The sequence below is a fragment of the Leuciscus leuciscus genome (assembly GCF_965113295.1).
Source record: "Leuciscus leuciscus genome assembly, chromosome: 12".
Taxonomy (NCBI): domain Eukaryota; kingdom Metazoa; phylum Chordata; class Actinopteri; order Cypriniformes; family Leuciscidae; genus Leuciscus; species Leuciscus leuciscus.
This window is the reverse complement of record NC_138736.1, coordinates 23,956,287-23,970,565: the sequence shown is the minus strand read 5'-3', so window position 1 is coordinate 23,970,565 and position 14,279 is coordinate 23,956,287. Positions and strand designations below refer to the sequence as shown.

Genomic DNA, 14,279 nt, shown 5'->3' with positions numbered 1-14,279 from the left:
AATATTTGTTTTTTATAAAAATTACTTCATTTAAAAGAAGAGAATTCAAGATTCATGCCTGTGTGTCTGTATTGCTGTTTGACTGAGTATTCGCTGAGTTACAGTTCATTTTCGGACGCGTTTCAGAATTGACTTCACTGACAGAGAGGAGGCAGAACTCGCATCATGTTTATTTTTCTTTATTTGGCGAAAAGCACAACACTTTGTTTTTATTATGAGTATACACAAAAAAAATACACACTTAACAGGATCGATTGATGTATAACACAAGCATATAAGATAAAAAAAAAAATATATATATTTTTTTTATTGCACTGATAAGGAAAAAAACGAGCCTATCGCGCCGGCGCGATAGCCGACCTCAGGGGGTTAAGTTAAGTTTAAAAACAGCCAGAATAGTTGTTTAGTCCAAAAAAAAAAAATAAATCAAATCATTCATAGTGCTATGCTGCCCTCTTGTGTTCAAAATCAGGTAGGCCTATAGTATTTATATATAAATATGTTAGGGATGTGATTCTGGGAATATTTCCCCACTGGTTAATCGACGTGTGATACCGCTGGAGGCTTTTGAATCGCTAACTTAAAAACGAAAGTAAAATACGGACGTCCAGTAGGAATTAACTAAAAAAACATTCACTCTGTTCTGCTCGTATAGCTCTGCCTACTACTATAGGCCTAGGCCTGAGGGATGAAACGAGAGTTAAATTCAACAAGAAAAAGAGGAAAACATAAAGCAGTTAGCTGCTTTTGCTTGAGGATGAAAATGTTTGGATACAAATAAAGAAATGAACAACATATTCAAGAGATGACAATTTTGGGATTCCGTAATAAAAATAAATGATATCGTTAAGGATAAAACGGTGGGTCACATTAGTAGGGTTAAAATATAAGAACTTAAATCAACCCTAAATGTATTCACCAAATAAATGGGCAGCATTTTCTTCAAAAAGACCACAAAATGAGCAAGTTTAATCAATATCAAGATATTTACAGATAGATGAATTAAACGTGTCGTTCAAATCTTATAAGTCGTTGCGCTTGTGATAACGCGTCGTAGGTCACATGATAACGTCAACATGGCAGATGTCCGGTTCGCATTCATACTCAACGAGATCTGGCTATAAAGTACCTACTCTTTTAGCGCTCGTTAAGTAAGTACTTATTGAAATTAATTACCTACTCATTGAGTATGCGGTTTCGAACGCAGCCATACACTCACTTATACTCAGCTGTTCCTCATTACCTGTTGCCATCACGTGATGCTCATCCATTCCACACCTGTCCCCTCTTTCTCTCTGATAGCACCACTACTTCTAGTTCACTTCTTTCCTTTGTCCTCTGCCAGATTATTAATGTTGTATACGTATGTGTCTGATCTCTCTACCACCAAGTCTTGTCTTGTCTTGTCCTGTCTGGTCTATATGACCTTCTCGTCTACCTCCACCGCCCGTTTGCGCTAATTCTGTGCTCTGCCCAGCTTACCTGCCGCTGAATGCTGTGATCGGTTCCGTGAGTACACCAGTCTACGGCCGCTGCTGCTAGCCACCGCTGTTCTCATCTACGGACCTGTTTACCCTGCCTTGGGTCTTCATCTGCTTTTGTTGATTATTTATGAGAGACTTTCTGTTTGCCAGCCAAAGCGGCCAATTGCCTAATTTCTATTAAAGACATTATTACCTGCTTTCGCTTTTGGGTCCTCTCTCTCAACTCTGACAAAAACTTTAAGTCTTTGTTTTCTTTATATTGGTTTACTGCCGACCATGGAGTAGTGACCAGGGAAGCATGTCACATGACTTCCATTTTTTTTACAACATCTCTAGAGAAACACGTTGCTAAAACATTAGGTAAGGAGCGGGTGCCACTATTGTATGTTTTGAGTTTTCTTTAGTATAGTTTAGGTAGGGCGTGTTGACCGCCGGATATGTTTTTTTTGTTGTTGTTGTATCTTTTCTTTTTGAATTAGTAGCTGATTGGGAAGGGGAGATGGTTATATTGTGGGTTTTGTTTAGTTTCTTTCTTTGATTTAGCCGCGCTCAGGTTCCTACTGCCTGTGTACGATATTTTTGTTAGTCTCGCTCTCTTTGAGTTATATTGTGAATAAAAGTATTATTTTTCTTCAATTTCAACTCACTTTGTTCCTGTGTTCTTTTGCGCCAGCGCCTTAAACACGTACCAGGGTTAAAACGATCTGGGAAAATATTAATTTATTTTATGTTGTGTTCCCTCATGCCCTTAGCCACTTTAGGTACGTAATAGTTATTATAGAATCAAACTAATTAAGAGTTCAAGACTTTGATGGGTTCTTCTTATTTGTTTTCATGTTGCTGTTCTCATGATTGCTTTATGATATTTTTATAGACAACTATGCCTAGGGTCTTGAAGTTCTATCACACCACATGTAGCCACTTACATGTTTTCTTACTTGGCATATGTAATTCTTTAGGTATTTACAACACCACTGATCACTATATGATAAAAGTGTGAAAGGGTAAGATCAGAAGATAAGCAGGGATCCAGGACATACCTAATATAAAGGGAATAATTATTAACCCCAAATAAGAATCTTCAAATATACCCAATACAGTATCAAAAATGCAAAAATTACCCCTCAACCCCTCAACGGTCACATATAGGATCAATGTCAGAATACATTTTAGAGAGTTTGACCTTAGTCCAATGAGTACGATGGAGTATTTTGCATTGGATCCATCCATGTTTGACACACACAGATGAGGAATGCACCCTGTAAAAAATACTCTCCCATAGTTCATCTGAAATATCCTCTAATAAGTCTTCCTCCCACTGAGTTTTTATAGATAGCTGTGAGCTTCTATGTAGGGAACATATTTTGTCAAAAAAAAAAAAGAAATCATCCTTTTCCCAATAGATAGTGGCTCAAGGAATAAATCCATGGGAGTGGGGAGACTAGGAAATTGAGGGTACATATTACCGATAAAACTGCGAGCCTGCAAGTATCGGAATTTTTTTTTTCTGGGCAGTGAAAACTTATCCATGAGCTGTTGAAAGGATGCAAAAACATCATCTATATATAAATCTTTAAACCTTGATAGGCCATATGTTGCCCACTGGGAAAAAGTCTTGTCCATCACTAATGGTGGAAAAGCAAAGATTGATGCTATAGGGACAGACATAGAAAATGTTTGTAATCCATAATACAGCCTAAACTGTCTCCAGATTCGCAGTGAAGTTTTAACAATTAAATATTTGGTATAGGGAGAAAATTAACTGTTAATAGGAACATAACAGATTGGACCTGGTTTAACCAGTACTGAAATACCCTGAAATTAGCTGCCCAGTAATAGTGTTTAAAGTTGGGTAAGCCCATACCCCCAAGAGACTTGGGTCGTTGAAGAAGTGCTTTACTAATTCTAGCAGTCTTTTTATTCCAAATAAACTCTGAGATTAACCTGTCTAATCTCTGAAAAAAGGATTGAGGGAGAAAAATGGGAATGCATTGAAACAAATACATAAACTTTGGGAGGGTATTCATTTTTACTGAATGAATTCTACCAGCTAAGGATATAGGAAGTACTGACCATTGTTCAAAGTCTTTCTGAACCTGAAGCAGTAGATTATCAAAATTAAATTTAAAAAGATCTTGAAATCTATTGGTTGTACAGACCCCGAGATATTTAAAATTGCACTGTGCAATTTTAAATGGTAAAGTATGTAAAGGGTATTTTTTGGCCGCTGCATTCAATGGGAAAAATTCACTTTTGCCTAAATTTAGCTTGTAACCAGAAATAAAACCTAATAATTTTAAATTGTTAAGAACCGCAGGTACTAACACAGAAAGATATAAAGAGATATAAAGAAGAAGATCATCTGCATACAATGAGACCTTCTGTAATCTTGTTATTCCTTTTATTAATGGGTCAGACTTTAAAGCAACGGAAAGAGGCTCGATGGCAATAGCAAAAAGAAGGGGGCTTAAAGGGCATCCTTGGCGAGTGGAACGGTAAAGATGAAAGTATTCTGAACGAGTATTATTAGTCCTAACTGAGGCCTGGGGAGCAGAATACAGCAACTTCACCCATGAAATAAAATTGTTCAAATTTCTTTAATGTATAGAAAAGATACCCCCATTCTACCTGGTCAAATGCTTTCTCAGCATCCAATGACAGGGCAGCTTCTGGGATAGAAGGGGGTGAGGAATTATAAACAACATTACATAATTGCCTAATATTAAAAAAGGAATGTCTACCCTTAATAAAGCCAGTCTGGTCTGAAGATATGATTGAAGGCAGTATAGATTCCAGACGCACCGCCAATAATTTTGATAAAAGTTTAAAATCAACATTAAGTAAACTAATAGGACGATATGAAGAGCAGTCCAAAGGATCTTTATCTCTTTTAAGGATCAGGGAGATTGAGGCCTGATTAAGTGTTTGAGGGAGTTTTGATAAATTGAATGACTCGTTGTACATGTCTAATAATATGGGAGCCAATTTGTTCAAAAATTTCTTATAAAATTCTACTGGATACCCATCCGGTCCAGGACATTTGCCACTTTGCATAGAGGAACCAGCTTTAGCAAGTTCATCAATAGTGATGGGTACTTCCAGCTGATCACCAAAATTAGAATCCACTGTAGGGTATGAGGGTACTAAAAAAATGATCCAAGTCAGAGAGGTTGGCAGTTTGCTCAGATGTATAAAGGGAAGTATAATATCTTTAAAATGATTGTTAATTAATATGGGATCTGTTGTTGTCCCTGAAGGTGTTTTAATTTGGGGAATAAGGTGGGAAATTGATTCCTGCCGCAGTTGGAGAGCCAGCAGCAGACTTGCTTTGTCTCCCTCTTCATAATACATAGACCTAGTTCTGAGCAGTACATTCTCTACATGACTTGTTGAGAGTATATCGAATTCTGCCTGTAATGATTGGTGTTCCTTGCACCAAAGTCTCATTCCTTCCTGACAAATCTCATTCTTGACAGAGTCCAACATTGTCTGAAGACAAGTGACAGTCCCGGGTGTTTCATCCGCGGGGCACACATTCACCGTGGACCCGTTAGCATCGCCTGAGGAGAGCGGGGCTTTGCTGCGGCCTCCTTTACCTCCTTTACCTTTTGACCGAGAGGACGACATATTTACACTTATAATCAGTGTAAGAATAGTACCAGAGTTTAGGAAGCTGGTTTTAAGTTATATAACAACAAAAAAGTGATTGTGCTGTTCAATATATGAGTAAATCTGCTACCTTCTCCGAGAGCGATCGAAAACACGTCTTACATTCTCAACGCGCAACAGCGCCTCCCGCTATATGAGATTTTTATAGACAACTATGCCTAGGGTCTTGAAGTTCTATCACACCACATGTAGCCACCTACATGTATGCTTACTTGGCACATGTAACTCTTTAGGTATTTACAACACCACTGGTCACTATATGATAAAAGTGTGAAAATTAATCGTAAGAAGAAGTTTATATTAGTTCAAGTTTGCTCAGTGTGAAAATTAATCGTAAGAAGAAGTTTATATTGGTTCAAGTTTACTCTGTGTGGATGTATTGTTCTGTTCCAGTGATGTTCTGTGACTAAACCTTGAAGGGAAAACATATCACCTATGGGGTCAAAGCCTGTTCCCCAGTGATCTCTGCTGAAGTGTTTGCAAGAGGCATATACCCCTCGGGTCACAGCAAGTTTTCACCAAGGTGGTAGGAGCTAGCGATCCATTGCACCACTTTGAATACCTTGTTTATTCGTGTAGCCTGCCCTCCAGATAATAAATATGCACATACCCCACGGGCCCCAGCAAGTTTTCACCAAGGTGGTAGGACCCAGCGATCCATTGCGCCACTTTGCATACCTTGTTTATTTGTGTAGCCTGCCCTCCAGACTCAAATATGCACTTGCTTTGCAATTCATCCATTGGGTTATTATGCAATCAAACTAATCAAGAGTTCTAGACTTTGACGGGTTCTTCTTATTTGTTTTCATGTTGCTGTTCTCATGATTGCTGTATGAGATTTGTATAGACATCTATGCCAACGGTCTTGAAGTTCTATCACACCACATGTAGCCACTTACATGTATGCTTACTTGGCATATGTAACTCTTTAGGTATTTACAACACCACTGGTCACTATATATGATAAAACTGTCCGGCTTGCCTGCACTTTTTTCTCTCCTCCCCTCAATTCAGCTGCCCACTCTCACCTATATTTCAGGCTAGGCAAGGCGCATCTCAAACAAGCCTAATCTGAGCTGGTGTGAACGAGTGGAGGCGGGGCTAATTAGCATATTCATGGTTCCACGTATACTACATGAAGCAAGGGTGTAGAGTTGCATTTAAAGGGTAACTCAACCCCTGGTCAGAGCCTGACTCTACCCACCGGCAATATTTGAAAAATGCTAGAAAAGTGGAGATAGAGGGGACGAACCCTCGGTTGCTGAGCAGGGGGGCGTGCACCTGAGACCCATGTTAGGCTTGTTTGAGATGCGCTTAGCCTCGCCTGAAATGTATGCGAGAGTAGGCGGTTGCAGTGAGGGGAGGAGTGAAAAAAGCGCTGGCAAGACGGACAGTTCTCTCTTCTCGCAGTGGATCTGACACCTGTGAGATCAAAGATGGATATTGCGGGATTCACGCTCGTTCACAGTGTTGCTAATAAACTGGATGTAATTTAAGTTCTGTTGCTTTTATTTGAAAATAATTATAATGAACAAGACACCCATTTAATTACATACCAAAGACGTGTTTATCAATCATTTTTACTTTAATTACAGACATGTTTTATATATATATTTTTTTTAATAAATATGACAACAATCAAATAACCCACTGTCAGAGAGTTTGGGAATACTAACACATAATTTATACACATAAAAACATGAGATCAGAGTTTTAAAATCAAACAGTTTAAAAGAGAACAATGCATCACGGTTGTTTAAACCAATGAGCATTAAGCTGTGTCTTCAGCAAGTCGTTTCCCATCATGCATTTGATCAGCGCAGTCGGTGAAGAGCAACTGCGCTCGATTGCAGAATTCGACACGTCTGCCTTGCGCTCGCGAGAGTTTTTTGGCATGCGTCAGCTTGACATCAGAGCAAGGCGGACCGCACTAGTGCTGCGTTCCAGTCCACTTTTAGACACGCACTTGCAAACTTCCCTAAGCACTTCCCCTTGGGGGAATCCCTGCCGCCATTTTGAAGTGCGTTCCACTTCGTGAAGTGGACGAGGGAAGTTTATATGGACAGACCCTCGTTCCCTCGATTTTGACCGAGGGAGCGAGTCTGCTTCAAATGTACACTTCAGGCATCTATATGTCCCACAATGCAGTATAATCACCACCACACAGACAACTCTATGATATATTAATTATAATGTTTTAAATTTAAAACAACCCAAACACACCTATAAACATTTGGATGCTGCATTAAACAAATTATTAAAGGGACATTTTTTTTAATAATAAATCAACTCCACAGCTGATTCCAAGTGATCAAGGGCTTAGGACATTCCAGTTCAGCCCATTGCAGTTTCCGCCAGTAGTGGGCACTCGCAATGACGTACATCCGAGTGAACGAGACGAAGGGAAGTTAGCGAGTGAAGGGCATGACAATTTTGGACTGGAACGCAGCACAGGACACATTTCTAACCGGCATGCATCTTGTGGTGATCACCGGTGATCGGTTTTGCTCATCTCAAACAAGCCTATTAGCGCGCGCTCTCTGTAGGCATGTTCACATATAATGAGTTACCATGAGAACGACTGACAATCTCTATCTTTTCATACAGATTACATAAACAGAGAATATTTGTTTTCGTTTTGAATTAATTTAATAGCAGAGACTTAAATGTTTATAAAAAATATATTGCTTATGCCTGTGTGACTAGTATTCGCTGAGACGTGCTGAGATTAGAGACGTGCTCCAGAAAAAAAGTTCAAGGAGACGGAGAGGCAGAAAGCACATCCTGTTTATTATATTAATTGTATTATTTTACAAAAGCACAATGATTTTTTTCGACTGTAAGTGGACGCATAAAAAAGTAGATATTTAACAGATAATTTTTTCATATTTCTTAAGTCTGTATGACCATAAATGACAGAGAATTTTAAGTCTAATTTGCTGCTATCTGACACTGACAAAATCCAGCAAAACGCTCCGGCACATTTGTCGACCCCCAGAGCAACACTTTATACCCAAATGTCAAAAAATTTACTCGATTCAATGAACAGCACTAATGCTTTATTAGTGCTGTTCATTGATTCGAGTACATTTTTTGACATTTGGGTATAAAGTGTTTTAATTCTACAATAGCCTATATGGTGTACAAATGTCTGAGAGTGCTGCCCTCTTCAAGTTGAACGGTGTCTTACAGTCTTACAGATCATTAACTAAAAATGGTTGTTTTAGGGTTTAGTTACCCTTTAAGCTAAGACATTTTTTTTTCACAGGAGAAAATGTTTAAATATGTAATTTTGGTGATCAAATATGAGTTTTAAGGCAGTGGTTCTCAACTCCAGTCCTCGGGACCCGCTGCTCTGCACATTTTGTATGTCTCCCTTATTTAACACACCTGAACCAGATCATCAGCTCATCAGGAGAGACTCCATGAACTGATTTGAGTGTGTCAGATAAGAGAGACATACAAAATGTGCAGAGCAGCGGGTCCCGAGGACTGGAGTTGAGAACCACTGTTTTAAGGGATACAATTATTGACTACAGGGGGACTTTAACAATAAGTGTTTTTGAAGAAAGGGATTGAATATTCAGCAACCCGATCTTTATCATCTGTTCTTCTGTTTCAGTTTTTTATTTGTTGAACATCAATTACATTTTTACCCTTAAATGGGTTTGGGAATTTTTTGTATTTCCTAGTTTGGGGAACAGACTCTATATGATGATATCTAGGTGAAAGAGTCTATATGTGTTGGGATTTATCTGACTTCCGTGACGTGGGCAGAGGTGGCAGAAAAAAACTTTCTTGAAAAACGTTCCTGTTAGCTCATTCCATAAGCGGAGGTCCGAGTTGCAAAAAGTTTGGAATTAGGATGATGATTATAATTATTATTATTTATTTTTAATGTAATGTTTTTTTTTTGTTTGTTTTTTTAATTCGTTTGCAGATTATAATTTTTTTTGTAAACCCTCTTCTTTAAAATAGGTAAGCTGGTTCTTTTTTTTCTTTACAATTAAAGAAAGGTCTGATAACCCATTGCACGCTTTTATTTATCTATTTACGCTGACAAGTGTTTGTGGATTGCAGTGTCACTAAGATTGCAGTGCCACTAAATTTGGAATTTATTTTTTTATTTTTTATTTTTTTACAAGAGCAGCCTGGCTTAGTTAAATGTTTTATGTCATGTCAACAAAATCCATACTAACCTAATTATCTTTTTGCCAAATGTCTGATGTTTATTCCAACCGAAATTCCATGTGTTTCCAAAGATGTTGCATTTGGGAAATTTTAATTGTTTCTCAACTTTCCCCTAGACCATATGGGAATTTCTACCACTCAACATTAGGTTTTGATATTTACATTTACATTTATTCATTTAGCTGACGCTTTTATACAAAGCGACTTACAATTGCTATATATGTCAGAGGTCGCACGCCTCTGGAGCAACTAGGGGTTAAGTGTCTTGCTCAGGGACACATTGGTGTCTCACAGTGGATTCGAACCCGGGTCTCTCACACCAAAGGCATGTGTCTTATCCATTGCGCCACCACCACCCCTATCAAGTTAAAGTGACTTTCCAGTGAAAATTTGACATCTGCCCAACACGTCAAATGCGTCAAATAAAGGCCGGCATAAGATGTCAACCTGATTTTCATTTTCAACCAAAATGAGATGTCTGTCTAAGGTTGGACCTTGTGGTCAGACAAACATCGGGTTTAGACGTCACTGCGACTGTCATTTTCAAGCAAATTGAGACGTCTGACATTGGAGCTTGACATCAGAAAAACGTTGTGTTTAGACGTAAACACTATTTTCTTTTCTTTTGTTAAATATTATAACTTTTTTAGTGCAAAGCATGGTAAAACAGATTTACAGCAAGTATCAAAAAAAATCCATCACCCCCCCCCCCCCCCCAAAAGATAAAAAAATAAATAAAATAAAATAAAATAAAAATACAGAGAAAACTAAAAGCACAATGTAGTATACAATTGAAGATCACGTATACATCAACTCCAGAGTGTTGTACTACACTTCTTTTATTCAAGCTAAGTCTAGCAAGCCTGTCTTCAGACTTAGAGGTCCCCAGATCCCAAATCTGGTAGAAAAGAAAGGGTTTCTTCTTCATGGCTGTGGAAAAAGCTTTAAGAAGAATAATGCTTGAGACTGTATTAATGTGGGGGTATCCTTGTTAATCCATCTGCTCAGGATACATTTTTGAGCAGAACAAATCAAAATATGAATAAAGTCTTTGTTCTGAAAGTCTGGGGGTATATATTTTAGACCTAGTAAGCAGGTCCTTGCTCCAAGCCAAAGTGGGCACTTAAAAATAGAATTTAATTGTAGGCCAATCAAGTCCCAGAACAGCAGAATAAAGTCCCGTTCACACCAAGGATGATAACTAAGATAACAATAAAGATATACGATAAAGAAGAGTTCACACCACAGTTATAACGATAACGGCACAGAGAAACAATATCGTTGGAATCACTTTCAGAACGATTTTATCCAGCTGATGAATGATAAAAACATTGACAGCCAATCAAAATCCATCCTGCTGTAACAAGCTCAAGCTTTTAAAGTGACAGACAACCGCTGGTCTGGACGCTAATATAGTTATCTTTATAGTCTTTATAGTTATTGTTCTTAGTGTGAACGGGCCTTCAGAGGACAACTCCACAGGCAATGATAAAATGTCCCAGTAGCAGTGTCCCCAAATGTCCCTTCTCCATCGTTTGCTCAGTTTTGCCAGGAGGCCAGCAAGAAAGGAAGCAGGAAGAGTCCTGTTTTTTCCTGACTTAAGGATTATGCAGGCTACATGCTTCTGTGAACCTCCAATATAGCAGAATTTTTTGTAGTCTTCCCCAGATCTGTCTTGATACAATCCTGTCTCTTGAGTTTTGCAGGCAGATCCTTTGACCTCATGGCTTGGTTTCTGCTTTGATATGCATTTTCAGCTGCTAGACCTTTTATTGAGAGGTGTGTACCTTTCCAGATCATACCCATTCAATTGAATTTGCCACAGGTAACTTTCCTCAAAGTGTAGTAACATCTACAAGAAAAACTGGAATGTTCCTGAGCTAAATTCCAAGTATCCCAGAAAGGGTATTAATACTTATTAATTCGTATTAATACTCTAATTATTTCAGTTTTTTATTTTTAATAAATTTGCCAAGTTATCACAAATCTGTTTTTTGCTTTGTCATTTTGGTGTATGGAGTGTAGAATAATGTGAAAAAAGTAATTTAACATAATGCAGCAACATAACAAAATGTGGGGAAAAAAATTAATGGGGTTTGAATACTTTTCACTATCACACACAACCAGTTACAATATAATTTTTTTTAAACTGGATTTAGATGGGAAACAATATGGAAATAATTACAAAATAACTTTAAATGCACTACCTCTTCGAATTTAAAAATAAATTACTTTCATAATCACTATGTACACTCTCAGTGTCCATTCTGTTAAGGTCTTCTGAATTAACAGGGTGGACACTAACAGAGTGGAAATTCTGACCTAAAATCTACCACTTCACTGAGCAAAAAGAAGCTAGAATATAATGTTTATCAAATAAAGAATTGCATGGGTTTTAACATTTTCATTTTAAAAACCGACAATTAAAATAACTGGATCTCGCTCACTTTCCCAAGTTGTTTTCCTTCCAAATAAGTGATGACAGCTTTATGATATAATGATGTCATTTAATTTTTCCAACTCTCATTTAAATGGACAGTTGTCAAAAATAACAGAGAGACAATAACTTGAGGGACAAGCTAAAAACCTTTAGTATAATTGTTCAAATTAATTTTATAATAATAAAATAAAAACAACAACTATACATTAGAGAGAAGCATTACTGGTATAATCAAGAATGTAAAAAAATATTGTAAGTGTTGTATTTATCATCACAGTGGATACACAAGCCTGGAGACAAAGGGAAAATGGTGATGGTGGTTCAAATTGCTGTAAAATGTTCAAATTATAAACTTTAAATTATAAACTTCAATATGCTTAAATTCAAATGGTGTTATTTATGAGTAAGGTAGCTCTAAAATATATGTTGCTCAATCTTTCTTTTTTTTTAAGTCCGGCAGGCGTGAACACACCCTGTGACGTCATGACCAAGATTTGGCAAGAGCGCGTGTGCAGTGAATGAGACGGCCACATGAAACAGTTCACCTGTGAAAGGTAAGAAACAACTAATCTGTACGCAAAAACAATGTATCAGTAGCTATTGTGTGACATGGAGCATCAGTTTTAAGTTATTAATGTATTAGTATAGACGAACGCAAGTAGTATTTTGTGGAAGTTATATAATTAATTGCCTGACTTGTAGCTTATGATTACTGAAGCCTAATGAATCGTTCATTTATTAACTTTCATGCACTTGTAAGTGTTTAGCGTGTCACCTGGTTTAACCTGGTGTAGCTGGTTTCATTTTATAACAATTAGTCGAAACAATAGCGAAACGATTTAAATCTAATTACACTATACTATGATATTCCGATTAATCCGAGTATAATAGTGTGTCTTTACTGTGCATTGTGCCAAGTTACTTCAAATTACGAAAGTTATTTTGTGTATGATACACTATGTAGAGACATTGCGCATAAACTTAATTTGTTGGTTTTTATTAAGAGCATGCCAAACAGACAACAAACTCGTCTGTGCGCGCGCGAGAGAGAAACCTGAACTCATCTGAGCGGTTTGGACACATTCCACACACACACACACACACACACACACACACACACACACACACACACACACACACTCACACACTCACACTCACACACTCACACACACACTCACACACACACTCACACACACTCACACACACACTCACACACACACACTCACACACACTCACACACACTCATCAGAGCACACATCCACATCAAACTTTTCTAAAACAATTCGATTTTAGAAAAACTACTTTCTATAAACATTGTTTATTAAATCAATTTAGCGAAGACTCTGCCTCAGTTTTATTTTCATCGGAAACAAAATGGAACAGAGATCAGATCAGATACTATAGTGAGCTCATCAGTTAGTTCATACCTTTACTAAAAGTTTCAAATAGTTTTAGAGAAACAACTTTTTTTCCTGCTTGTTCACATTGCTCAAATTCCGTGCCACTGAGTCACTGCTGTTAGACGTAGTCCTACAATGCGTTTACTTTCCACATAGTTAATTTTGTCATTTTAAAAAGATTTGGCATCTTTTGTAATTTTAAGAATTTAAAATAAGCAAAAATTCAAGAGTTAAATGATTTCATGACCAGCAGGTTGCACAATCCTCAGTTTGCTGTTCCCTCAGCAGATGGTGGTGATAAAATACTAAGTTCTGTTTCAACAGACCAAAGTATTTTAAAGATATAACCTCACGTCCTGTTTGCCAGCTCACCATCAAAACAATTTTTGACATGTAACAAGTAAACCATTTTATTTATCAAAAATATTTGTATAACTTTTGGTTAGCTTGGTCTGTGCCAAATTGGTAGGAATGTACATTATAGGAGGTATTTGAAAGTATGTTTTTCAAAATCATGTTTATGTTTGTATAATTCATCTCCGCTTATGATGGAAGCATCCAGCCCTGAATAGACTGACTTCTAAACGTATACCGACTATATCAATGGCTGACTACGGACATCCTCTTAATAGCAGCCAATCAGTGAGTGCTTTGGATAAATCAGTGGTCATTTGTGCTATTAAACCCGCACACTTCCGCAATGGCAGTACAGGATCTTCACGCCACTCACGACAAGTCAGTGAAACAGCTCTCAATATTTTTTTATGCAATGGCTCTTACATCTGAATTGTTTGTAATTTCCTCTTAAAACATATCAGTTATTGTAAATCTACACTTTTTTTTTTTTTTTTTTTTTTTTTCTGATACAGAACTCCAGAGACTGGGAAGTAATATCAGATCCAGAATGTTCTGCACCTGTCGCAGGGACAAGCATGGTCAATAATGCCGTTCCAGGCATTTGTGAGGGATTCCTCATGAAAAAACGGAAGTATCCTCTCCAGGGCTGGCATAAGGCAAGTTGCATGAAATAAGAAAATATAAATGAAGAATACCTGTGGTAAATGAGCACCATGGCTTCTGATGACTTGTTCCAAT

General features: G+C 37.6%; 1 protein-coding gene across 3 annotated transcripts in view; it reads left to right on the top strand.

Moving 5' to 3' along the window:
• Positions 1-12,272: 12,272 nt before the first annotated feature.
• Positions 12,273-14,279, top strand: part of LOC309511481 (oxysterol-binding protein-related protein 7-like) — a 116,577-nt gene continuing 114,570 nt past the window's right edge. For 2 of the 3 annotated variants that reach the window (XM_082186717.1, XM_082186715.1), the window contains exons 1-3: positions 12,273-12,338; positions 13,740-13,919; positions 14,054-14,197. In XM_082186717.1, the coding sequence (XP_082042843.1) occupies positions 13,788-13,919; positions 14,054-14,197 (276 nt within the window). In that variant the 5' untranslated portion in view covers positions 12,273-12,338; positions 13,740-13,787. Of the gene's footprint in view, positions 12,339-13,194; positions 13,920-14,053; positions 14,198-14,279 lie in introns of those variants that run through there. The other variant, XM_082186716.1, reaches the window with a different exon arrangement.